The sequence below is a fragment of the Coloeus monedula genome (genome assembly GCF_965178545.1).
Source record: "Coloeus monedula genome assembly, chromosome: 13".
Classification (NCBI taxonomy): domain Eukaryota; kingdom Metazoa; phylum Chordata; class Aves; order Passeriformes; family Corvidae; genus Coloeus; species Coloeus monedula.
In genome coordinates this window covers 13,232,055-13,260,022 of record NC_138793.1, presented here as the reverse complement: position 1 = coordinate 13,260,022, position 27,968 = coordinate 13,232,055, and the positions used below count along the sequence as shown (strand labels likewise).

The 27,968-nt window shown below is 44.2% G+C and overlaps 1 protein-coding gene across 2 annotated transcripts; it reads right to left on the bottom strand.

Annotated features, from left to right (window-relative positions):
* Window positions 1-509: 509 nt before the first annotated feature.
* PDPR (pyruvate dehydrogenase phosphatase regulatory subunit) lies at window positions 510-27,914 on the bottom strand. 2 transcript variants are annotated; one of them, XM_082290050.1, is made up of 18 exons: window positions 27,483-27,914; window positions 26,792-27,091; window positions 24,344-24,477; window positions 23,301-23,382; window positions 23,046-23,209; window positions 21,946-22,067; window positions 20,989-21,106; window positions 19,453-19,602; window positions 16,269-16,461; window positions 14,372-14,496; window positions 12,567-12,722; window positions 12,331-12,464; window positions 11,796-11,944; window positions 10,380-10,492; window positions 9,935-10,029; window positions 9,215-9,304; window positions 8,762-8,944; window positions 510-7,875 (listed from the first exon to the last, which is right to left on the bottom strand). In XM_082290050.1, exons 2-18 carry the CDS (start codon window positions 27,016-27,018, stop codon window positions 7,471-7,473), a joined length of 2,640 nt encoding a protein of 879 aa, XP_082146176.1. In that variant the 5' UTR covers window positions 27,019-27,091; window positions 27,483-27,914; the 3' UTR covers window positions 510-7,470. The 2 variants fall into 2 exon arrangements, with proteins under 2 accessions (XP_082146176.1, XP_082146177.1); XM_082290051.1 differs by having other exon boundaries at window positions 26,792-27,088.
* Between the last annotated feature and the right edge of the window lie 54 nt (window positions 27,915-27,968).

Genomic DNA, 27,968 nt, shown 5'->3' with positions numbered 1-27,968 from the left:
TGTAGGGCCCAGATGATGCTCTGCTCTCCCTCCCCTCCCGGCCCAGACACCAGCCTGCAGCTGTGGTTAATATTCCCTCACTGGGGCAGGAGATGAGCCTGGCCCCACACCAGCCTGGCTGCCCAGCAGCAGAACCCCAGCACAACCCCTCCAGCCAGAGCCCAACAGTTGGTGATTCCACTGCTCACCCAGACCCCACATCTATGTCCCAGCCCCCCTGGGCCCTAAAACAGAGGCTCTGGTCCCACGCAGCCCATGTTCCTGAGCCCCACCACAGCAGAGGGAATGACATGGAAAAGCTGTTGAAGGATGCAATTTTGAATTGGATGCAGGCAGAGGCAGGGAAGGGACTTACCCAGAGTGACACAGCAGGTCCAGAGCTCGCTCCAGCTCCCAGGGCTGGACCCTTCAACGAGCCTCGTGTCCCTGCAGGATCCCACCCAAACAACCAGGGGGATTTGGATTCTGACACACAAGGCTCTTGCATAACTAATGGCAAAATTCAGAAGTAGTTAAAATGCCTCTTTATTAATATACAAACCTAGCAACATTTAAGCCAACCAAAATATGAAATGAAATCAAGCATGATATAAATACAGCATACATGACAACATGGCCTCAGTGGAGAGCAGCAAACTCACCCTGACTTGTGCGCTTGAGAACAACTGTCCACATCTGCCACAAGGTCTGACAATCAGAGCAGTTTTGTCTCTGCTAAACCCCTCCAAATCCCAACTCAGCAGAGCTGAGACTACTGTTCCCCTCAGAGTGTTGCTCTGGCATGAGGTTTCTCTGACCCCACACTGCAAAGGGATTAAAGAGCCTCCCTGTGCTGCTGGAGACAACCTGCTGGCACCTGCTTGCCAGGGCCCTACGAGGGCAGAGGGAGACGGCCGTAGTGGATGGGGAACCATGCTGCTGACATTGCTCCTTACTCTGTCCCACCTCAGCTACATCCATTGCACAACATTCACAAGCGTAAGGCACTAGAAAAGTGTTTTCACAGGTTCAAACTTCAGTTCTTAAAATTCCAGCAGTAGCACACATCAGAAATCTTCCCAGCCCTTTTAAAATCTGGTCTCAGGAGACAAAAGCATGAAGGCGGGTTTGGATGAGTGTCCTGCTGCAAGCCTGACCAGGATATGCAGGAGAACCTGTCAAGGACTTCAGAGATATTAATCTGCCTCTGGTTACACTGGAAGAAGTGAGATCTGTCCCACTACAGGAAAAGGAGGGAATTTGAGCATGGAAAAAAACCTCAGCCACAGTGAAAGGCCACAGCACAGATTTTTCTCAATACACATAAAATGGATCAGGTCCTTGCTGGGATGGCTGACAACTCCCAAGTATCTGCTCTGCTTGTAGCAGGTGTCAAGAATCCATTTGGGAAGATCAACTGTTACCAGTACTAACAAATCACTAAATATTAATGTGAACACTTTCCTCATTGTAACGTACTGCTCCTCTTTGTTGGGATTCCTTATTCTAAGCAGATGGGATCTCTAACAACATCAGCCCAGCGTGCCACACCTGCAAAGCAGCTCTGGTTTGTGCTGTAATCCAGAAGCCAGCCTGACATCAGTAATCCAGCTCAGCTTTGAGACAAATGGGAGACGAGAAGTCTCTGAGCCATCTCAGCAAATGCTACGAGCAGCAGCAGATCCCCTCCGCTCCCGCTCCTCCCAACTCCTGCCTGCAAATGTCAGCTGGTACAGCAGGAAAGCATTCAGGCAGAGAATTTTGTTCCCATTAATGCAACAGGATGCTCAGAGAGTACTCTACACCAGCTCAGGCTTCTTTAGAGAAAGAAGAAAACCCATTACACCACAAGGAAAAAGTGAATAAATACATTTCTGGGGGGGAAACAAACAGGAAGGTGTCAGCCCAGCAGCTGGACAGGCACGGGGGCTCTCAGCTCCATACAAATTCCAGTCTCATACTGCAACGGCAGCTTCCACCATCCCCCAGTGCTTGCTCAAAATTACCAGCTCTGGGCACACAGCTTTCCAGGAAGGAAATCAAGTGGCAGGCCCAGCCAGTGCCCAAACACCTCACCTAAAGCTTTAAGGCATTTTAAATATTCAAAGTCTTTTTTTCCTCTCTAAAATGCAAGGACTACTCATGCCAAGGGCTATAAGCACACTGCTACAGCCATAATACTTAAGGAAAGTTTAAAGTGCAAAGAAAATTTTCAAATTCTTTTTAGTGACAGCTTGAAGTCATCAGATGATACCAATCCCCCACCTTTCCCAAGTTCTATTCCATTCCATGACTGAATGCCTTTTTTTAAAATAGAAATCCAAACAATCAATTAAAGAAAAGTTAGTTTAAAACAGGAAAACATCCCAAAATGGGAAGAAATTATTCTAACCCAATATTACAATAAACTCATTTGGGAAGACAAATATGAAGGTTGCAAACATTCTCCTCAACATTATAAGCAGCCAAGATACACAACAAGAGTTGTGTTTTAAATAAAAACGACTTCTGCCCTTGCAAGCAACTCCCCACTCCCCTGACACGGAAACTACCTCGTTTTTACAGATCTCTTCCCAAAATGTCACCATTCTGGTTCAAATGTGCTGGAAGGATGAGGCTGGTGATGTCAGTGCTGTACCTTTACAGCTGCAAGGATGTGCCAGGGAGACAAAAGTGTTCCAGGCAATCAAGTGCACTTCAAGTCCCACTTCTCCTGTGTGGCACCATTTCCTTCATCCCAATGAGAGGCAAATGTGTGCTGGGAAACAAGTGTTAATGCTGTCCCAACTCTGCCTCAAGCCATGGCTCCCACCTGTCCAGCACTAAGGCTGCAGAGGAAGATGCTCCCTGAGCTGGGAATCGAGGCTGATCATCTCTCCAAGGCTGGGCTTAAGGAGTTGAGTAATGAGCAAAGGATCAAACCTTCATTGCACCTCTCCTTCCACCTCAGCTTAGCCACACCACCATCCCTCCACCAGTTTTTATTTTGCCGTGCCTCACTCTCTGATGGCAAAAGGAACTAATGCACTGAGCCACCTGAGGAAGGAGACTAAAGAAGTGTTAAGGACTGTGGGAAAATCCTGGCACAGGGAAAGGGAGGGTTAAATGATGGGATTTACAGCAGCCACAAACCCGCCTGGGAGTTCTGATGTTGGTATCAGCACCATCTAAAAGCTGAAGAACTTAAGTTGATGCAGAGACGCAGACCTAGAGCCAAGCTGGCTCTGATGACAAAGCATCAGGTAGAAGGAAGAGAAGAACTTTGTGCTTGAGAAATTCTACAGCAGCAGAGGCTGGAATTTGGAGGTGTTACAGGAAAAGCAACATGACTGATGGCAACTCAAATGCAACAGTAGAAAGGAGGAATCCAAGCTTACACCAAGATGTGGAGATGCAGTGCAAGTCTCACACAGCCTCCCTTCCTTGCCACAAAATAAGACACTGTCCAACAAGGCCTGTCAAATCTAGATACTGGAGAAAACAAAAAGAAACTAAGTCTGGCAAAGACGGATGTGAAAATGACTGTAACACATCCTCGTGAAACAGAAAACATAATTCTAGAAATAGACTGTTATTGTATCCTCAGATCGTTAAGTATGAACAATAGACTTCCGCTTTTCTAGTACTGCTTTTACTCAAGCCTTGCAGTACTCACTCAAGGACTAACAAAACATGAGAACTTAGGAAAGGACACAGCAATGTTAAGACAACATAATATCTCTGTAAAAATCATTTAATGGAAAGAATTGCTACATCTTCCATAAGTTCCCGCAACTCCAGACAGCACTTGGGCAAGCCATCCCTTCCCATGGATGCACATTTAGATGGATTCACTGGCTCCAATGATGCCTGTGTGAATGGAATCCACAGGGCTGTTCCCATTCTGGACAGCAAGACCCAGAGAACTGGTAACAACCCTGTGACTGATACACACGAGGTGCAGAGAGCAGACCTGCAGCTTCAGCACAAAATGAGGCCATTTCCCTTTCTACTGCCACAGAGACGGATGCTATTTTTGTGTTTCCCAATCCAAGGTTCATAGTCTTACCGTGCAGAAGGAGAACAAACCACCATTTTAGCAAAAAGCATTTTAAGGCAGTTTTAATGATGAGAATCAGGATGCAGAATTTTACAGTCCCTGTTATTTACCATTTTAGATGTTAAGACTGTGCCACAGCAGCTTCAAAGATCTAATTTCTAATTTCCTAATTTGAAGGTGTACTAAAGGTAGTAACTCTTCAACAGATTTTGTTGCTATTTTTTTAGGCACTCTAATCATCAGATAAAGGGATTAGAGTCTTACATCACTGCTTAATACCTCGAGATGAAAACACTATGCAAGAAGGATCTTCCTCCTATCAGTATCACTATTTTAAAACGTGATTCAATTGTCCTCTTGACAGGTGTTCAAGCTGGTAAAGGCAAACTATTCTTTACATTGTATGTTTAAAAATAGCCACACCAGAAATTAAATAGACTAAGCCTAACAGCAGTCAAAGACCTCTCCGGTTCTGATATAAAACAAGAACAGAATTCATAGCAGTGAAGGCCAGAGTAGGCGTTAATGAGCTGCAAGACTGACAATTACCAAACCACCCAAGTTTCAAACAGCAAACACAGTGTTACATGAAGTGTTGCTATATCTACCATCATGGTGGAAAACTATTTCCACTCTCTATTTTTGGTATGGAAAAGTCAATAGATCTAGACATAAAATAAACCTTTCAGACATAAAATAAACCTTAGCAGACATAATGACAAAAGTAGCTCATAAAACACAATTTTACTGTCAGAACTGCTGGAGAAGAGACACCCGTGTATGAAAAGTTGCCTGAGGAACTAACAGGCGCCTATAAATTAGGGAAAAGGAAAAATAATCACAAGGAGGAACATAATGTGGCTGGAACGAGTGGTTGGTAACATGCTGCTAGCTTTCCAGTTTGGTCTTAACTAGTTCTAACTCTGCAGAGAACTGAACAGCTCGAGCTAAAATCTCTCTTCAGCAGTTTCATTACACACTTCAGCACACCTTGGCCCTATACTTTGCCTTCTCCTGTAGAAGTACTGTGCCTTACTCAGCCACAATGAACGGTCAATGAACCCTAAGCAGAAGGGCTGCTCTAAGAAGCTCTAAGAACCCTAAGCAGAAGGGCTGCTCCACATCCTAAGTATCACATACAAAACACTTTCTTTGGTTGAATGCCTGTTTTCCTGGATAAGGAAGGCAAAGCAGTGTCCCATAAAAACAATGGAGAAGGACCAAGGTCCTCCCTGGTACACATCCAGCATGGGAACAGTGGGATTGTGGTATCTCTCTAAGCAGAAAAGATATGCAAGAAGTAATTATAGAGTTTAAACTGCTATTAGATGCTTTATGAACCTTTCATTTAAGCAATTAATTCTAACACACCAGGCAAAATTTCAATTCAGAGAGCAGTAATAGGGGAATTTGGAAGAAATGACAAGCAGGCGGAATCTCCGCCTACAGCAGCAACACAGAGTGCTCTGGGCTGCGAGTTCTCAAAAAGCTGCCCTGGTGCGGTCACTCCTTTACAGAAACTGGAAAATTCTGCATGTCCATTCAGAACTAGGTTTGAAATCCTGGAAGAAGCCACACACTCCAGTGGAACCCACCACAGACAAAGGAACGCATGCTCAGAGAAGTGACATCTACATTCAACCGACTACACCATATGCTCAAATCCTAAATTCCCTTACAGTTTCCTCAACTGGCAGCCACAGACTCAACTGAAGGCACAGCTTAAAGCAACTAAAGCAGCAGAAAGCAAACTTAAAACAAGAACCAGGGAAGGTTTTGAGCTCATGTTTACACTACTGATGCTCACCATTTAACTGGAAAATAAAGTGCCCAAAAATGGTTCTAGACCATAGAGAAAGTGTTCACCACAGCTAACAGGGCAGACATCAGTGCAAGGTTGTGTTTGAAGTCCAACAGATGCTGAAGCAGAAAGGCCATGAGGAGTATGTGATATCAGAGGCAGGGAAAACATGTAAGAGACCTTTTTCAAGTAAATAAAAAGAGTCTTGGTTTTTGATTGTGCTCAAAACATGAAGATGATGCAAACATGCACAAGGCAATTCAGCATTCCCCCATTTCTTTACCATTTACCATCAGTGATTGAACTGGCACATTTTGACACCTGAAGAAGGGGTGAATTTCCAGCTGCACCATCTGGAGCATCCCTATGAGAAGCCAGATGCAAAGAGCAGTGCTGAAGAAAAGCAATTTATAATCCCACTCCCATGTTCCCTTCACTCCCTTATTCAATCCCTTCAGCAAGGTACTATTGAGAGACAAAGAAGTGCAACAGATTTGAGAAGGAAAACAGAAGACAACTTCTTGAGTCCAGCAGGAGCTGCTGAGATGTTTTCTCACCATCAGTAGAAAACCCAGTGTTTCTCGCACCATAGGTGACACAAATGCTGTGTCTTTTCCCACAATTTCAAAATAACCACGGGCAGCTAAAACTACAAGATAATATCCCCTCCTGCTGCTCAAGTTCCCCAAACCAACGCAAGTTCTCCATGAACCTTGCCAGATGAGTTTGACCAAGTCACATAAACAAAGTGAAAGACAATCCCCAAAGAGACTGTGTATTGTGCAGCTTAAACAGAAGCAGCATTTCAACACCCCCATTTAACATTAAACACTAACATCTGTCCTTGTTAGAAATCAGTATTCTTGCTAATAAATAAGAAAAAACAACATTCCTTTATAGAACTGAAATACACATGTTGATCTTTGACTGTATTTATAGAAGGCCATTTAGTTTCAGTGACCCCACACAAAAAATCCAATCCCACCACCAACAAACTTACCAGCGCTACTGTCATCTCAATACCCTGATGTTAAATCTATTTGACTCCCTGCTAGGGAAAAACTGAAATGGTGGACAAAGGAGGGCACTGACAGGCTGGACAACACCAAAACCTGTCTCTTGGCTGTGCTCACACAATGCTTTGTCTCATGCCAGTGAGGTAGCTGATCATTCTATTGCTGTGTGCATCGACACATCGACCCCTCTGCAACATGGTATGTGGAGAGCAGGGTGAGGTCAGCCACCACCTGAACCACAAGCAGCAAAGACCTGCCGTCCCATGCCTTTTGCTGGAGAGGAGAGAGGAAGGGTGCAGTCCTCAGGGGTTCACCCCAACCCTTCCCATCAGTAGAAGGCCAGGGCCTTTGGTGTGGTTCACTCCTACACAGGCATCCCTGCATGTTCAGCACTGTGCTTCAACCACTGGGGCACAGGGCAGCCTGGCAAGGGTTGAAGGAGGGAGACAGACAGGATTGGGAAAGCTTGAAAATTAAAGTTTTAAAATATACAAAATGTAACACACTGAAAAAAGTTTAAAAGTTGCAAGACAAGAAAGGAAAAGAAAGAAATATATGAGATGAGGAGAAAGGGCTGGAAGATGGTGGGAGAAGACTCCAGCTTGGGACAAGGGGTGGGTCTAGTCTACTCAGCACTACTCCCTCTGGTAGCCACTCAGTTCCACCTCATCCTTGCGGCGCCGTTGTGTGAAGAGGGAGCTGAAGGGATAGAGCTTGGCTTTGGCCTGGAAGCGCTGCCCAGCAATGTCGATCTCATACTCTCCCTGGTTGATGAAGTCAGTCGTCACCACCAGCTCCTCTCCTGTCTTCTCATCAAAGTGGTGCACGAAGCCCAGGCAGACGTGGCGCTCCAGGGTGTAGCTGTAGGCACTGCTGGTGGTCTTGCCCACGTAGCGGCCGTTGCGGAAAATGGGCTCCCCCCACCAGGGCCAGAGGTCCATATCCGTGTCATGGTCCTCAAGAATGAACATGGTAAAGCGCTTGTACACCCCGTTCTGCTTCTGCTCCAACAGCGCTTCCTGGCCAAGAAACTGTATTCCCTGTGGGGAAAAGGGAGCATCAGCTGATGTGAGGGACCGAAATTGTGGCAGCTGCTGAGCTGTATCAGACCAGGTTGCCAACACAAGGGCAATTTACACTTGGAACTTATGCTCTATCAAAATGGGCTGCCTCCATACACAAGAAGCCCACCTCAGATAGCTTCTCTGTCATGTTTGTTGCTCCAGATGTTAAAAGACACAGAAATGTTTGTGAAGCTGGTCTTTAAAAAAATCATTCTAATTTTCACTCTAGTGAAAACCATGTCTCCATTCCAGTTTTTGCCATTTTTCTTGTTCCAGAAGTCTAGCCCGCTTTATAAATCAGAGGGAAACTGTAACTAATGTGAAATTTGTATCCTTAGTCACTATATTCTTTTCTTGAATTGATACAAGCATTTGTTTTGGCTCATGCAAAGATGGAAGAAACAAAACAAGCCACTGATAGCAACAGCACCTGCTACCACAAAAGCACGATACAACTCTGTTCTACGAACTTCCTTGTTTTAGTAAAAATACAGAACACCTGTTATTGGAGCCTAGCCTCATATTTAACAACATTAAATGCCACTGGGTTCACAGGCTGGCTTTTGCTTCATCAGATTGGGAAAACAGCTTGGAGAAGCAGGAATTCTGAGCATCTGTAAGGTACAGAGCACCTTCTGCCACACTGAGCACTGCACATATAAGCAGTGCCAGGCACAGGTCACTGGGAATGCTGCCCAGGAGGAAGACAGAGCATTTTTGTATTTCTAGCAGCCTTCTGAAGTACAGGAATATATGTTACAGCTACTGCACACAGCTCCATAAAAACACATCCATCTGCTTGGCTGGCAGCCTTTCAGTCCAGTTCTGCTCTCCCACCAACCCCAGTGCAGAAGGTGGTTACCTTTTCCAGCTTGACCTGGAACTCGCGTCCACACTCCATAGGAGTAGTAAAAGCATCCAGGTCTTGGCCCCAGAATGCAAAGAACTTCTCAATGCGCAGGCTGCGGAGCGCGTAATAACCGGCATTCCGAATCCCGTACTTCTGTCCCATGTTCATCACCTCGTTGTACACGTGAAGGGCGTACTGCAACGGAAGGGTGAAACACAGACTGGCACCAGGAGAGAGCAGCAGCATCTGACACCACCAGGAATGTCACTATCCCCTGCCACTGGAGCACAAGAGCTCTGCCCCACTGGAATGCAATATAAAGCAGGGAAACTCCCCCTGCTGCCTGCAGGCAGCTTTCTTGTGGGCAAACCAGACATCTCATCACCTGGAGTCAACTTGGAAAATGTTTCCAATTATGCATGCAAGCAACTGCTTTAATTAGCTCAGGCTGCAGTGCACTCTTACCTCTATGGGGATATAAAGCACAAAGCCAGGTTCTCCTGTATGAGTGATACTCATCACACGGATGCCATTAGCATAGCCCACGCTCATCTCCTGCAGAATCAGAGGGGTGAAATCATCCAAACTGGAACACAGCACAGAGATCCAGAAGGAGCACAATGCGTAACACATCCACACTGCCCAGCCCTCTCTCCCCCTTTGCCACACACACATACTTGCAACGAATTTAAATTCCCGAATTCAAATAGTGATGTCCCATTATCCAGACTTGTTAGTCATCTCTTGACACTTGGCAATAAGCCCTGGAACTAGGTCAGAACACAGGTTGTATTCTAGATACAAGACAGAAGTTGAATAGCAGCTATCCGCTCAGCTTTTTAACATGACAGGAGACAATGACGCCTGAGTCCCCAATCTCAGCTGCCCCTCTGACAGCTTAATTAGATGAATTAGATGATTAGATGAAATATGTCAAGATATCAAATGGCGACAAGTCTACAGCGAAAGGAATACTGAAAATAAATGCATATTCACCTATATATTTAGCAAGCCAAACCCAAAGACAAGTGAGCCTAGTGAGTTCTTTACCAACCTAGCTCAGTAACTGCAGTAAACCTTCCTGTAAATCTTAGTTCTCCTCTAATTACCCAAAACATATTTCCTCTCCTTTCACACATGCTTTGAAAAACCTAGGAGAATGAGGACAGAAGCACAGTCACTCACCTTGCAAAAGAGAGAGGGGAAGTGTTCTGCAGTCATTGGGGCATAGGACAACTCTGACAAGACATCCACAGCACGGGGGCCAATCAGATTAAGAGCTAAAGAGAGGAACAAAACAGCATTAGGATAAGACTGGAGAAGTCTTGCCTGGTGTCTAACATGCATGTGTGCTCCAATTTCTGAAGTCTTAGTGTTTATTGAATTAATAGGTATGTGTACATTTAAGAACAGAGGAGAGAGTCATTAAACTCTCCACAGTAAAGGAATGCTGTCTTCCTGCTCATGGCTTGCCAGAAGAAAGTCTCCAAACTGCTGTTTTCTTCCAAATATTTGGAAAAGAGACTAAATCGCAACTCCAGGCACTTTAAGCAATTAACTGGCATGCAGCATGAGACACCATTTGTGATTTTGAGCTGTCTGAGGAGGTTTGCTTTCAGTGATTTCTTACCTGTGTACTTCCAGGTCACATCCTCCATGATCAGGTTGCTGTCATCAGGCAGGCGTTTCTTCAGCCAGGCCCAGCAATGAACTTGTTGGTCAGTGGGGGAAATCATGAAGAAGCTGGAACAGATAAATCAAACCCAAGAAACAATGAATGAACAACCACAAAGTGAATCAGTTCATTCTTTGTTCATCAACTACTTGAGCCATTCAGCCGTTTCCAAGCTAACGGGAGGTCAAAACAAGCTGGTTTGTGAAAACCACAGCTAAGGTCTCTGGATCAATGCCATCACATCTGTCATGAAAAGAAATCCCACACTTCAAGCATTACCAGTGGTCTGGTGACAAGAAGTGACTAGATGTGGAACACAGGGAGTTCTGAAGAAAGTTGACAGGGTATCTCAAAAGTCACAACTGGTTTGCAGGAGGGACTTGCAGCTCTTCACCACCAGTGATTCTTTCTACTGACAGGAGTGGATGGTTCTCACAGCAACTTCTTGTTTTAGCAAAAGTCTTTTCACACACAATGGTGGTTATTATTAACAGCTTCGAAAAACAGAACTCCACTTGATATGGGAAAATGAGCCGCTTGTGTGTGTCTCTGACACAAACTGTGAGCTGAAGTACATCACTGACAGAGATACCGTCTGTAGAAATCACTAGGCAAGGAGGGAAGCTACTGGTTTCACATAGAGAAGGACAATACTTTAAAGCAATACATGAATGCAGACAGAAGTGGAAGAGAAAGAAAAGCTGTTTCTAACTGAAAGAGCAGCAACAAAATGCTTTCACACCAATACTGTGCAAAACACACATAGAAAACCATCCAGAAAAATAAATCCAACACTCAGCTGGGACATGGCCATGAAGTTCTTAAAAATGAGAGAGCTTTTTATTAGATGCCAAAGAGAGCCCAAACTGGTGAGTCTAAGGATAAAATCCTGTGATCATGTCAGTTTGCATCAGAGAGCACAAAAAGAATGATAAGAGACTGCAGAAATGAGAATTAAGAGTACATACACTGCAATGAACATTGAAATAATCAAAAAGTAGTATTTTCAATGTGCAATTCCAGTAAAGACGTTGGTCAGGAGTTAGTTTGCACTTAAACGGTTACCTAAATTAATAAACTCCAGTGATTGCTAAAAACAACTTGTATCTCAATTAAGAAATTAAACATCTGAAGGTCTAACATTTTGAGGAAATCTATGTTCATCTGTAATCCCAGAAAAAGGCTTATTTTCCCCAATGTTTGTAAGTTCAGAAGCTCCCTTTCATTTGATTTACTGAATTAGGAATATTGGTGGAGAACTGAGACGTTTTAGTTCAGGGTGGTGACAGAAGTTTAAGATCTTCATGAGGAAGTCCTTTAAGGCTCAAACACCCAAAGGATGATGGCTAAAGATGTTGTCTGCACACCCACCTGCGCTTGCTGAGCCGGGCTATGCTGCAGTCATTCTCATACCCTCCTTTCTCATTAAGCATTCCTGTATGCACAACATGCCCAACTGGCACATCCAGGTCATTTGAGAAGAGATACTGCAGACTCTCCAGGGCCTCGTCTCCAGTGGACTACATGAATCAAAAGGAAGTGAAAGTCAGACAAGCTGCTTGAGCAAAACAAATCCACTGGGGCAGCTTAAGATCACATCAACGTCCTGGCCCAAATTATTTCAATTTGTGATGATAGTGACACTGACGTCTCAAGCGTAACAGGATACAACAGTGGCACAGTGCTGGAGGTCAAATTCTATGTATAGACTAAGCTGGTATTTCTATAAACTGGGCCCTTAACAGACAAAATCCAATCTGTGCTTAATACTGTGGTACAACCTGAATTTGGCCATACAGTGTGACTTCCTCTATCTATCCTCAATAGGACACAGATTTTTTTGCAAAAGCAGGCAATAATAAACTAAAGCTCACCTTTACCAGGTGGTCCCTTCCTAGGTACTTACACTTATTTCAAACTTGGTAAAAGATGACATGTCAATAACACAAACTGCTTCCTTACAGCACTTGACTTCAGAACCCACAATATCAAACCAGTCTGGTTTGTAAAAGGTTTTGCTGTGATCCAAATCCAGCAGATCTAATACAAAGAAGAATTGAAGGAAAAATTAATAAACTGGATGAATCAAGACCTTACATAGACCAACCAGGAAGCACTAGGCAGAGGAAAATATGATCTCACCTTTCCCAGGTGGGACAAAATACTTGACTCTCTCAAATCCATGCTTCTCCATCCACCTGGCTCCCTGTGCATCCAGGCGGTCGTACAGCGGTGAAGTGCGCAGCTGCCTGCCAGTCTGGAAGTCCCAGCGGGGAACTTTCAGATCACACATGAGGGCTGCAATGGTCATAAAGATCCTTTATTAGGCAAAGTGATTATCTTTATCTAAACTTTTCTTCCAGATTATCAGTACTTACTAATATCTGAACCATTAATAGAACTCCCTCAAAACAGCTCCAATCTTCCTTTTGCTGTTTTTGAAAAGCCACAAATCCATTTTGATCCATTTATAGCTCTTCAAAATCAGAGTAACAATATTTGCACAGAACACTTATATTTATAGATACTTATGGTCTCATGACAATTCTGCAATATAACAAAAACTCTATTTTTCATGAAGTCATGCTGACTAGCATTAATTATGCAGGATTCTTCCCTGGCAGTGCACTATATCAGATATTTTGACAATGCTAATGCTGGGGTAGGCAGCCCACAGCTACAGGGACCATCTAATTTGCCTTAAATAACGGCAATTCAGCCTTTTGTAATTATTGAAGCTTTTCCAAATGGCTTCTATATCTGTTCAGCTAGTATATAATATTTTTATTTAGAAAACAAGTTATCCTAATAAACACTGAGCATCCTCCTTGGTTATCAGTAGAGAGTAGTAACTCAAGGATGTTTGAATACTACTTTATAAATGTTAAGATTCTACATAGGTCAGAAACAGCTTAAAATTGAAGATAAGCCAAATATCTCTTACTGAACACTTCCATCATTTCTGCCTCATAGCTAATAATTTAATATATTTATTGGCAGTATCTTGTACTGGCACTCCTGAAAGAGAGGGTAGAGGGAAGACTAGATTAGAATGGGAACATAACACTGCAGAAATGGTATACAGTGCTCACTCTGTAAAAACTAGAGGGATTCTGCAGCTATCAGAACTGAGGTTTGTACTGGAAAGCAACTGCAGAATAATGCCCAGAGTATAAAGTGATTTTTTCTGGGAAGAAGGTCAAAGCAGCATAAGGTTTTTATTCCCCAGATATAGCAGGGCTAAGAGGTTTACTGAACTTCTCTGCTTTCACCCGAACATATGTTTTTAGTTTAGACTTGGTATTCAAGTAATTGCTCCTGTTATGCAACTTGTGGAGCACTTCATATTTCTATTTCGAACTTGAACAGAAGTCATCCACAATATTCAGACAATATGGCAGATAGTCAAACAACTGGAGGAAACAAAGCGTGGCTTTAGACAAGAAAAATGGCATCTCTAATCTATTCTGCAAGGTATTTATCGCAAACTCTGACAGGAGAAAGCAGTATGTCTATGAAGACTTCCTGAATTATGCAACATAACTGGGTCACCCAGCCATAAGTTGGAAGTGAAGGTATTCCCACACTGTAATGATGTGCAAAGAATAACAATGTTTGAGACAGTGTAACATTCCCAGTTAAGACCCTGGCACTGCTTTTTTAGGCTGGAATCCTGCAGAGATACATACAAATTTCCCTATACCAGAGGCAAAGCACAGAAATAGCGGAGAGCAAGGTACCACCAGCATTCTTTTAGAAAAGTGAGTAAGAATGCTGGCAGACAAAAAATCCCTCATCCCTTCCTTTCTCCTTGGAAGGAGCTGTATTGCCACAAAGGAGGTCAAGAAGGAAAATGTTTCTCAGAATGATGGCAGAGGAGAGACAGTGCAGCAAAGTGAAAATCTTGAGACAGCCTGGCCAGAGCTGAATGCAAAGACCTCACTTACGCATGACTTCCATCACACGGTGACGGAGGAAAGTGCGGCTGCTCTGAAGGGTTCCAAAACGTTTCAGATCCAAAGGCCAGACATTTTCCGACGGATACCCATTTACCATCCACTCTGCCAGGTACCTGATGGAAGAAATAAAGACTAAGACATCAGCCAACATCTTCAGGGAAAGAGTGTAGCTTTGAAGTCAGAAGCAAAGCAGTTTGGACATGAGAATTTCTTACAATAGGGAGAGAGAAGATATGTAACATGGTATTCTAAACACTAGCAGAATCTGGGAAGTTTCCCTTTATAAAATGCATCTACCAGATTTCTAAACTACTAATTGTCCATTAGGATGAAGCATACAGGGCAGCAGGAAGTTAAGGACATGTGCCAACTGAAGCCGGAGCCTGGACAGGTAACCTGGCTGACACTGTGTCATATCCTTGGGTTCTGATACAAAAGGAAGTGCAAGCACATTTCATTTGGAGTTTGAGGCTTCTGCTTTGTTGTTCTTCAGTGCCTGGTGTAGGCTCGGCCACAAACCACTGGTGACAGCATTCATTTAGCACGAGGTGACAGCCAAGTTATGTTTAGCTACACTTCCAGCAGTGAAGGAGGAAGGCATTCTCCAGAGCTAAAGGACACTGGCAACTCAGAATTTAGCAGAGCAGAAGGTTCTGCTCACAGCCAGCAGACAGCAAAACAAAGGGGTTTGGAGCTGATCATGAAAAATTACATTAGCAAGCCAAACTGTTTATCTTGGGGCTGTAGAAACGAATGGACAAATAGTGCTTTTACCTTCGGAAATTATTTTGATTATTAAGAGAACCTCACTGCAAAGATTCTCTGTATTTCATGTGACAACAGAAAAATAATCATGAGTTGTTTCTCTGGTGAGTTAAATTATTAGACAACAGACAAACTAGTGAAGACAAATGCAGATACTAACACCCAGCATGAAAAGCAAGCAGTTTGTTAAGAAGGCTGTGTGGCAGAAGGAATGCTGGATCACCAAAACTAAATGGGAATCAGAGGGAGAAATTATCATTCTGCAGCTTTGCTGCTGAGATCACACTTAAATGCCTGTCCAAGTATCTGCATTAACACAGGAACTGGATTTTACTGGGAAATTATTCCACACCTAACTTACTGTAGGGGACAGTCTTAAAACTACTGTCAGCACAGGCATCACATATATGGTGTTTCATCAGCAACAGATTCACCCTGCTTTCACAGGAATTAACTGCTGTGTCAACTTGAATGATCTAAAGACTTCAATCAAATGATATATTAAAGGGGATCATGAAGCACAGAAGATGAGGAAATACACATTTTGTTAAGCTTTTATCACTTAAAAAAAAAAATCACACCAGTTATAGAATCATAGAATCACAGAATACCCTGAGTTGGAAGGCATGCACAAGGATCACTGAGTCCAACTCCTGGCCCTGGACAGCACAACCCCAAGAATCACACTATGTACTTGAGACCATGGTCCAAATGTTTCTTAAACTCTGGCAGGCTTGGTGCTGTGACCACTTCACTGGGGAGCCTGTTCCAGTATCCAACCACCCTCTGTGTGAAGAACCTTTTCCTAATATCCAACCTAAACCTCCCCAACACAGCTTTAAGGAAGCTTACTTGATCCCCAGCTGCTCACTGAGATGTGATGCCAGAGGAGAGGTGTGCAGGACAGGAGGAGAATCCAACATAGATTTGAAATACGCACAGGAGAACATAATCAGAACACAGCCACTGCTCCCCTCCTTCATTCAAGTCAGAAACGGAAGAGGAATCTTTGTCAGAGGAGGTGACAAATACCAACCAGAACATTCTAAACAGAAGGATCATCTGAGCAGTCTCTTGGCTAAACCCTTACTTACACACACAACAGTGATAGACCACTTACTTGCCTGCTCCTCCACCATAGGAGATGCCAGCTGAGTTCATGCCGGCCAGAACGAAGTAGCCCCGCGCGGCGGGCGACTCTCCCATGATGCAACGCATGTCTGGGGTGAAGGACTCTGGGCAATTCACCAACTGCATGATCTGCAGCGCCTCCAAACCCGGCATTCTGCGCAGGAGGGCACTCAGAAGTGGCCCTAGGATGCAAGACAATAAAGAGACAAAAAGTCACAGCCTTCAGTCTCAACATATTTCAGCTGCTTCAGGCAGAAACTGCTTCCATGTTTTGATACAGTCACAGGAGAAATGGTTTTCTTGCTGGAATCACACTACTCAAAATGGATCACACAGCATACAATAAAAGCAGCCATACTGATCCACAGCCAAGAGCCCAGTACTGTTTTCAACAGTGCAAGAGCACTGCTCAGTTCTGTTAGGGAAAGCAATAGGAACAAATATCAAATAGGTATCTAGCAAGGAGTATGAACAGGCAAATCTATATGACACTTGTCCCATGCACCCTGCGATCCTCCACCTACCATCAGCTCAAAGGATTTCCTAAAAATCTGGTATATTTTTCTCTATTTAGAAACCCCTAAATTGATCTCTCTTTTAAGTATTAGACCAATCTTCCCCAGCCTCATGAAAAAATCCAATAGACAGAGACAAGGAGTTCCATGTGTTAAAATTTGTTGTATGAGGAATCACCGCCTTCTGTTTTAAAACTCACACTTGATTTTTTTGATGCCTTCCAGCATTAGAAGAGACAGTGATCAGCAGTTCCCCTTCCAGCCTACCTCATTCTAGATTCTAGAGACCTCTGTTTATTTCCCTTCTGTCATCTCCTTTCCCCAGCCCACTCAAGTCACTCCATTCTTGGAAACTATTCCAAGCTTTGATCAGTCTCTTGCTGCTCTTCCACCAGGCCTTCTCCAGTCCTATGATACCCTCTGGAAACAGCCTAGAATAAGAACTAGTATCTGGCAAACCAAGGATTTAGTGTTGCATACTGAACTGCGTTTTCTGCTCCTTTCCTAGTAATTCCTAACTTGTCTTTTGCTTTGACTGCTACTGCGCTGGTGCCTTCACAGAACAGAACTAATACAACTGCAAGGTCTGTTCAAAGCCCATCACGTCGCATAGTGAAAACAAGACCATCCCCACACACTTGTGTCACTTCACATTTATCCTCATTGAATTTCCTCCCTGCTTCATTGCCCAGTCACGCTGGAAAAGTCCTTCGGCAACTCTTCACAGTTTGACATTTGAGAGCATTAATAAAAGGATAAGATATCTACTTGGCTTTTTTTGCCCAAAAGTTAACTCTGCTTACTACTCCAGATACTTAGTACTCCAGATAAAAGCCTTCAAGATTCAGCCCTAAGAACACTCCTCAGCTTTATGCACAAGCAGTAAAATAATCGGATTTCACATTACCTAAGAAGTTACAAACAGAAAGTCTTTCTGACCTGTTCTTTCTCTTACCTCTCTCAAGCATTAGAATTCCAGAGTGAGAGCCTGTAGTTACAGGCTATTTTTTTATTGATAAAAAGAGAGATCAGTGCTGTATTTGTTCTCATACCCAGTCCAATTTAAGCAACTCCACAGCCTATTTTAAAATCAAAAGGTGTTCCAACGACAAAGATCAAAGCAGTAATACAAGAGCTCAAACCCCAGGAACTGCAGCCCCAGAAAAGGATCAAATACTGCCTGAGTAAGCTCTGACTCTGCTCAACTGTTCAGCACATTTGAACAGATGAAAGGGCAATGCTGGAACATAGCATGCAGCTCCTTTGGAAACTTGGGCAATTTGGAGGTAGGAGCAAGCAGTGCCTCTTCATTTCAGCCAAATGAAAACCAAATATGAAGTGGGTGCAGAGCTTGAGCAACACTTTACTGAAGCTAGTATCTTCAAGCAAGTCTGTAGGCATCTAGGGATCTAAAAACCTCTAGCATATACCAGCAGAAAAGAGACCCCATCCTGGCTCCATCCCCTGGAGTTTAAACTTCTACAGTATCAGTATGGTTATCTCTCAGAAATAAAAGTAAAATTATTCTGTTTAACCTGAAGCATAGCTGGAAGAACACATTATGACTGAAGAAAGAAATCAGTGAAATTCCATCCATGCCTAGAGTCATGTGCATTCTCAAGGGATGCACAGAGCTCTGACACAAGGGAAAACTGGATTCCTGAATATAAGGCAAATTTGAAGATGAGAGGGCACATACCAACTTACCAGGCATCAAAGAGGCAGGAGTGGCTGGGAAAGAAAGGGACTCGCAGACCATGCTATGCTCTTTCCTACAGAAAGAGTCCTCCATGTAAAAGTACACATGGAGTATAAAAACAGAATCAAATAAAATGGGAAGAGAAAGACAGAACAGTTGGAATATAATAAACCACCACTGTCAATGGTGGGACGCAGTCTGGGAAACCAAAATACCAACTTCTGTCCACAAAGCAACTGCCATTGATAGAAATGCACTTGTCAGTCCCTGCTGAAGAGAGCTGCAGAAACAAAATACCACAGCTATGTGGCAGGTCAACAGTGTTGATCTACTGCGTCACAAGAGGAACAGCATGTGGCACTGACAGTCAAAAATCAACTGAAATGGAAGAGCAGCACTGGCAAGTTGATGTAGTACCTTGCTGCTCTAGAGGAAGTTAATACATGCTGAGGGTTAGTGGGTGTTTTTAAATATTACACAGAAATCACAGAATCCTGGAATGGTTTACGTTGCAAAGGACTTCAAAGCTCATCTCATTCTAACCTCCCTGCCATGGGCATGGGACATCTTACACTAGACCAAGTTGCTCCAAACCCCATCCAACCTGAGCTTGAACACTGAGCAACCTGTGCTAGTGCCTCATCACTCTCAGAGGGAAGAATTTCTTCCTAATATCTTATCTAATCCTGCCCTCTATTATTTGGAAGCCATTCCCCCTTGTTCTAGCACTCGGTTCCCTTGTCAAAAGTCCCTCTTCAGCTCTCATGTAGGCTCCCTTCAGGTACTGCAGCCCTTGGTAATGGGTTTTTCAGCAAATTACTGACATATGAAGAGATGAGTGAATTTGAGAGAATGTTTGTCTTTCCCATAAGTCAACGACAGCTTGCACTGCTGTGAACTCTGCCTTCTGCTGAAGCCACGTGTTACACTGCTGTGGGAACCTTTCTTCCCTAACATACCAAAATGATCCCAGTCTTCTTGAAGGTTCTGGATCTCCAGCTGGTTCCGTCCCTCTGTGAAGAGAGGTTTGGGGTTTTTCTCAAAGCCTCCTGAGAGGATGCCACCCTGCCAGTTGCGTATGTAGATCCTGCCATCAGGGTCGAAAACAGCTGCAAAGGGAAGAAAACAGGTGGGAAGGGAACTGAGAGAAGGGATATCTGTCTCAGGCTGTTGTCCCACAAACACCAACAACAGGAGGCTGGTGACATGCCAGGCCAAGCCAGCAGTCTCCTGACATGAGAAGGGATAGTCTCAGTCCCCCAAGCCCCACGCTGTCAGACCATTCTGGTTCTCAGGTGACACCCTGGTGAGCCAGTTTAGATTAAACCATTAGCTCCCACCACAGCCATGCATATTAACTTTTGGACAGTACAATAAACCAAATTGAACCTGAGGAGCCCCAAGTCAGCAGGACAGTGTTCCCAGGAGTGAGAGGACATAAGAGGGATTCAGGTTCCTGGTGGCACTGATAAACTATTATACTGGCTTGGTTCCACTGAAACTGCACCCAAGATCAGACGTTCCACCAAGACATGTCCTTCCCTGCCCCTCTTTCTCTCCCTGTTCTAAGAACAGCTAATTTTTAACAGATCCAGCTTACTGCAGGCCACCAGCACAAAGAAGGTGGGCAGTACTGGAGTGAGGACGAGCAGTCAGGTCTGGATTGCTCCTTCCACTGGTAGTGTCAACTTGAAGTATTTATGTTACTCCACCTGACATGTTCCATAGCAATTTTTGCCATGTACGGAAAAAGCCGAGAATATATATATATATATATTATATATATGCATATATACATACATACATATATATATACATGCGAGGGTTTTAATCAGTCAGATAAAAGTGAAGCACTTGGACTCTGGCCAGAGATCTGAATTCCCTGGACAGTATATACATTACTCACTAGAAGCAGAAAATCTTGCTAACAACTGAGAGTAAGTAAATAAAGCTCTCTACTTCACAACCACAGTTTTCAAACACAAAGGCTTTTTTTAAAGAGATCCAAAAGCCAGAACATGGGGGAGGAGCAATTACCTCAAGTGTTTGGGTTGCCCCTACAGCTCATAGACATGTAAATGCCATTGTAAAGCCTTAGCTTCAGTTGGAGGAAAGGAATAGATGGGCCATTTGGGGCCAGCAGCCTGCAAGGAAAACACAGTGCCAAGGCTAGCATACTCTCCAGCCCACGAATGCAACAATCCAAGACTCACACACAACTACTACTCAAGCTAGAGTCAAGGTCATTCTCCTGCTAAGTTGATGAATTCTGAAAATAATTTCCTGCAGGACAAGCTTTCCCAAGAGTAAAGAAAGATATTCTTTCTACCACTGAAAAAGAATATTCAGAGCAGTTCAGAGAGAAGGACTTCATAATCCCAAATGAGCTGAGGACCAATAGCCCAAGGTTGGTCTTTTTGTCACAAACTACAGGTCACCTTGGAAAGGCAGGTATAATTCACCAAGAAAAGTGAGAAGAGCTGAAGAATCCTTACTTGGTAAGCTGCTCAACAGAGGCTTCTCCAAAGGATGTGTCAGGAGGTAGAAGTGTTCACAGGCATGGAGTGGGATATGGACTGGTACCTCCCCAGAGTGGCCCAACTCATAGGCCCACTGAAATCAAAAAAGCACAGGTCAGAATGGAAAAGAGAAAAACCAGCTCCAGGAAAAAAAAGCAGGACATAGGCACAGGTCACCTCTCTGATTTTGCTTTCATAAAAGACCAAGTAAGATTTGGTTCAGACCCCCAGACCTTAAACAGACAGGATTTTTTTCTCTTTTTTTAGAATTTGAATTGTTTTGGATAAAAACTGGTTTTCTGTTCCCAACACAAGAACTAGAAAAGTGGGGCTCCAACTCAAAACTAAGAGGTACCAGTTTACAATATGAAAGCAAATTAAGATCTGTAGACCTAAGTCAGTACCAAGTTCAGCATCTAGAAGCAGAATAGTCAGCATTTAGGTGCCTGTACTAAGACCCTTTACTAACAAGGGAGACAGTTGCTGCTAGCTGAGAAACTGCAATTGTCAGGCGTATTTTCCAGCAGAGAAGACATGACACTAAGGAGTAAAAGCAAACAAATTTTTGGGGAGGGAGATAAGAGGGTAGGGTGAGACTTAACTGTCTCCCTAACAGCCAATGCAAAATTCTTTCTGTCAGAAGGGTGAAGCTCCCAGCAGAGAGACCATGGGCGGAGCTGTACAATAAGCTGCAGGGGCTGCTCAGCAGGTTAACACCCAGCCTTTGGTGCTCAGCAAATGGCAAGCACTGCTTTTCCTCCTTCACACCCCTGCCGGGCTAAGCTGCTGAGTAATATGACTTGATCTACTCCAGTAAACCAAGCCAAAGCACAAACCATTAAAAAACCCCAAAGGAAAACAAAAAAAGTACCAAAGGGAAGTGCACATATTCTTAAGCAACAGAAACAAGAGGAAAATTTTAAATAATTCAACCTGGCCAGCACAGTTGACAAAGTACTCGCATTGAATCCGCCCTCTGTCAGTCTCAACTCCGGTCACTCGACCCTTCTGGACTGTGACATGACTGACACTCGTCCGTTCATGAATCTGGACACCTGGACATCAGAAAGTCAGTATGCCATGAGCCTTCTTTCTAAGGTGTCAGACTGTTAGCTTTAAACCCTTACACTCAACCAAAATGCTTATTTTCTCTTGGAGACAAATATCTATTCTTGACCCAGTAATTCTTCAGCAAAACCCTGTTATTTGTAAAACATCACATGTACAATTTGTACAAGCTGAGACTGTGAAGAGCTACAGACTTTTTTCCATGTGACAATCTGGGTGATAAACAGACCCCCAGTATCAACAACATGAAAGTAAAGAGTCTCAGCTATGGATTTCTTTCCATTACAATTCCTTTATGCAACAAAGTCTGTAGTTTCAGATGGCATGACTGGTTCTCTTATGGGAAATTTGTCATTTCATGGAAAAAATCAATAAGCAGTATGCAAAAACAAGCTGGGCTAAAAGAAACTAAGTGAGGTATCTCCCTAAGCAGCTTCTTCCAATCTGACGGACTTTCATCCTTAATGACCTTTATACCCCATTATCATATTTAACCTTTCTCCCACTTTTAGACCACTCCAAATTTGCCAAAGTGCTGGGCAAATGGCATTTTTTAGTATACTTCCAAACCCATTTCCAAAGCATATGTGCTCAATGAAATACTCCACAAGGCTTAGTCACACCTTTTCTTTCGTAGGTAATTAACTATTCTGATGTGTAATTATGAGTCAGTTCTAGGAAGGAAAGAGTGTGTGCTTATTCAGAGAAATATGTAACCACTAAGGACAACAAACAGGTGCTTGATCTATCCCGGGAAACCTATAAAGATTCAGCATGTAAAAAAATTCAGCCTGTTTTTTCAGAAATGAACGGGTTTAAAGAATCTGAGCTTTACGGAATCAACGCAATTTTGGTCTTCAATGCTCAGTTAGAATATCAAAAGAGATGCAGAACATAATTTTCTTTTATGGAAAGAAGGGAGCTATCATGCAGGGGAGCACACTATAGATAAAAAAAGCTCCTACCATTCTGTGAGGCAGCGGTTGCCAGAGCCAGACTCACATTGGCAGATGACACAACTGCATCTTCTGGCACATACATGGCCCCCACAAGGTCATGGATGTTGATCAGTGGGTGGAGCTGTACCACTTTCTTTGGGCTGATAATTTCACATGGTATTCCCATTACACTGCCACAGAACATAAGAAACATGATGTCATTTGTCTTGCAGGAGAGCTGGTGCACACTGAAGCTGAGTTGTATTTCCTGCTCATACGTACTTCAGTGATGAAGCAATGCGCTTCAGAGAGATCAGTCGGTCCTGAGTCTGAGCCAGTGAAATAGAGCCTGTCTTCATGTACCCTATGACAATGACCAAAGTCAAGTCAGATTTGGACAGGAGCTTGAATTCCTTTCCATCTCAGACTCATTGCTTTAATGTAATTGCAGACCTTTTGCTTCCACTACTCAGGAGCCTGGAAATCCCACATCCTCAAATAATTTTAAACACTTGCAAGCTAGTAATTAAAAAGTGCATGAGAGAACTTTTTAAAAAGGCAATTTAATTTTCTCTTTTAAAGTTCTCTTTCTACTTCATATACTCCTGTTTATTAAAAAAACCCCTGAATTTCACACATGGTGTTAAGAGAGAGAAGTCACTGGCCAAAAAGTGATCTAAACTACTCAGAAGAATAAAACTTCAACAGCTAAAACCAAATATTACGTGACTCCAACACTTGCACCAAATTAGTACTCATCTTAGTGGCAGGCACAGTTATTAACCTCTATTGAGTCTGACAGAGATCACAAGTTTTTGTCAGAAGAAAACTTTCAGTGACCAAGTTCTTCCTATCAGTTACATGCTCAAACATTCTGGAGGGAGAAGGAGAATTTCAACATAATCTTTTTGTGTTATTTCCAGGCCTAGACTACAGTAAGAGACATGGCTTTGCTTATGCTTCAGTGTTCCTGTTAACCGCCTTCTCATTTTCAGAAATGAATCAGTACACAGAATGGGCCAACTCGCTCCAGTCACTGCAATAATATTTTCCATGTCCTTGTGAAAATTCCCCCGTGTCTGCCCAAGTTACAGGTAACATGCAAACTGCCACAATCTGCAGGTAGTCTGCCTTCAGTTTGCCCATCTGATATTCTTCTCCCCATTCTGATTACATTAGTGACATCTCTTTGCATCTGATTAAGTCCATATGCATTGTTTTTGAACAAGACTTTCAGGCCTTAAGACACTGTAAAAGCACACTCATATTTCAGTGTCAGTACTTCAGTTTCCCAAAGATTACTCAGTGAATGACACTTTCAGTACCTGTTTGCACTCCTGTCTCCTGCTCCAGCTGCTGGTAGAGCTTGTTTGAATAGTGTGCCATCTTCAGATCTATGGACGTGGGCCTGGCTGTGCTCACAATGCCAGCACAGAAGCGAGTGGTACCAGCAGCCAACCTGCAGGAAAAGGTGCGGGGAGGGGCCTCATACAGCTGCCAGGTACACACTCCACACCAGGCTGCTCCAGCAGCTCCACTGGCAGCACAAACCACACAGCAACTTCTCACCACAACACAGAGAGCAACACTAAGTTGGATGATGCAGGGATGACACAGCCTCTAGGATGATTTTGCTTTTGCTCACTTTTGAAAACAGATTGCAGTCCAAGACAATTTCTCTTTAATGAGTCCTAAATACTGACATTTTTCAAATAAAGCATTTTTTGTAAAAAAAAAAAAAATATACTTAAGTTGAGCTGCCTGACTTTTCCCTTCTCCGAAGCAGGATTTCCCTCAAATCAAAATTAACCTGGCTTTGAGTCTTGCATATTTGAAGATTACAGTATGAGCAAGTCCCTCTCACTCTGTAACAACTGCCATAGACAGGTACATGTTTCTTGTTCCTTCTAAAACTGTCCCTAAACCATTGAGCTGTTTGGTGAAGGGCTTCCGTAGAGACAGAAACCTACACAACTCCATGCAGCATGGACAGGGGAAGACAAGGCAATTCGATTTAAGCATCTCCCTTGCAGCCTGCTTCCACAATAATTCCAAGTCACCTTTGCTGCTGCTAAAGCCATCATGCATTCTTCCATTTGGCACTACTGCTTTCAGCCTAGCATGTCTACATTCTCTCAATAATTCAACCTAAGATTCAGCTGGGTAAGGAACAGTTGCTACACCCCTACTCAACGACAACCCAAAGAGCTGAAGAGCAGTTTTCTCATGCTGTGCTCCTTGTAAGACACTTCTGCTACTGCAGTGTTCCTCTTTCTCCTTGAGCATGCACAGATTGAGCCTGCACAGCATCTTAACTCACTGCAGATCTTTAATAGGCTGTTCATACCCTGCTCCACGCTAGCAAAAATGACACTCCCTTGCAAATGCAGCCCAGCACCCCACTTTGCTCAGAAGGACCCCACTCACAAGGTCTCAGATGCGAATACCCCATTTCTTCTCTCTGCAGCTAGAAAGAACCTGCTGCTTCCCAGCCACACAAACTCCAGGAACCACAACGAATTATTCCTGAAGGCAGTATCAGGTGGGAAGCTCTAAAGCAGATCACAAATATACAGTCCAGCACTTATTTAGGACAGTAGAAGCTGCTGCAATAAACACCTCCTCAAACCCTAAAGTCTCAGCGGTGCCTCATGCCCAGGATCCCCCATACTTCTTAATGAAAATAACATGAATGCCCCTCAGAAAGGGATGTCTAAAACAACAGGGGAAATGTTGGGATGCACAGTTTTCAACAGGAACTATGTGCTCTGCTACAGAGAGCTGATTCAACTATATGAGGGCACATCTGCTCGACCAAACCATAACAGCCTTGGCTGTTTTACAGACAGGTACTAAATCCTCCAACAAGCTGAATAATCTGAGAATTTAACCAGCTTACAGGGCAATGTTTTAGTGATGCCTGCTTATAACCTCTTGCAGTCTCTGGAGTTTTGCTGGCTATGCAATGCTTTAGACACACATGGCATCCTGCTTTGAGAGCTCAGCAGGGGCTGGAGGAATAACGTGGGTTTTTAGTTCTCTTTAAATGGTTCATCACCTTTGCCAGCTGCATTGTTTTACATGATCACCTGTGATTACAGCAGAGCAGCTAGATACCTCCCGAAAGAACTGTGGTGCATGGAAAACCCACACCAGAGTAGAGTTCTGATGGGAACTGCAGCCCATGGAGGACCCACACTGGAGCCCAGTACTGACCACACCCCACTGTGTCACCCCAGTGTTTCTCAGGGCTTTGTGGGGAGGTAGAAGACCCTGAACTGCAGAAGTGAAGTTGAGGGGAAAAAAAGGTGGTGTTTTAATGTTTGGTTTTTGTTTCTCACTACCTGAATCTATTTTAACTGGCATGAAATAGAGTAATTATTTTAAATTAATTCTCCGTAGGGTAAGTGTGTTTTGCCCATGGCAGTACAATCTCCATATCTTTATCCTGATCCACAAGTTTTCTCAAGCTTACTTTCTCTCTGTCTTGCAGAGGGAAATGGCATGGCTGTGTGGGAGTCTGGCCCTGAGCCACGGCTATGCCACCACAGTCACACAAGGGATACTCTTCACCTTGCAGAGCAGCCCTGTGCTTTGGAAGGGGCAGTAAGTGCTGTTACTAATGTTCAGTATAACCTTATTTCCCCCAGGGAAAAAGGCTATTTCCAGGTCTTCACTTTAGTTCAGGTGAAGAGACAGAAATAACATGTTACAGCAGATGTTGTTCAGCATAGAAGTCCTGTTTTGTTGGGTTTTTAACCAGAAATCCTTACCTGCCCTGCTCAAGTAAGACTATATCCTTCCAACCCATCTTGGAAAGGTGATATGCCACAGAGGTGCCCATGATTCCACCACCACAGATGACAACCTGTGCCTGTGCCGGCAGGGAAACCGGATGAGGTTCTGCTGTAGTCGAGGTACTTCGCTGGGAGCTGGTCATTCTCCTCCATTTCGGGTGAGCTGCCCGCCACTGGATATCGGACAGCAATCGGAGAAACATCCCGGCAGCTCTTTATGACTTTTCCTAAAGCACCACCTAGATGTGTTCAGGCGTTACCTCAGTACCACTCCTTCTAGGAAGGAAAAGATAAAGATGAGTGGTAATGTGAGTCTCATTACACACAAGGCTGGCAGCAGGATACATCACGTGGTATGTCGGGTATAAGTGGACATGGGAAAGCTGATGAGCAAACAGGAGGGTAGTTAGTCCTGAAACAACCACCTTGCCCTTAGAATTTAAACTTAGATCATTAAATAGGAACAGAGCATTACACCTTTGGTTTTGACACAGTGCTACTTGACAATGAGCAAAGAACCAGATGAGAGTTGGAAAAGCCCTCACAACAGTGAAAAGGAGAGCTGAAACACCCATCAGGCACAGATCATGCTCTGCAATGCTTCCTAAAGGCAGAAGTTAATAGGGCACAAAAATAAGCTTGATTATTAACGCTGCCAGGCCTTTACCTGAAGGAGGAAACGAAGTCTGTGATCAGAGTAATTGGCACAGGGCACTGGAGAGGCCCCTCCGGGGACAGCTTTACCACAAGCTTTACCCCAGGGCCTGGCTGCAGCAGCTCCACCAGCAGCAGCACCGGAGGATCTCTCACCCGCAGCCTCCGGTCCGTGCCGGGAGCCTGAGGGACCGGGGGTGTCAGGGCGCGGGGTGTCAGGGAGCCCCGGGGCGGGGGGCGCCGCCTCGGCCTGCTCGCCCCCGACCCCGCGCTGCGGGGCGGCCGGGAGGAGAAGGAGGGCCCGGAGCGGTGCCGGCGGAGGGCGCGCCGGGGTCGCGGAGCGGGGCCGGGGTCGCGGAGCGGGGCCGGGGTCGGCGGGGCCGCGCCGGCTCACCTGGGACAGGGGAGGCCGGGCTGACCTTCCGCGCTTTACGGCCGCGGCCGCCGCGCGACAGCCGCCACTGCGCGTGCGCCATCCGCCCCGCCCAGCCGCGGCGGC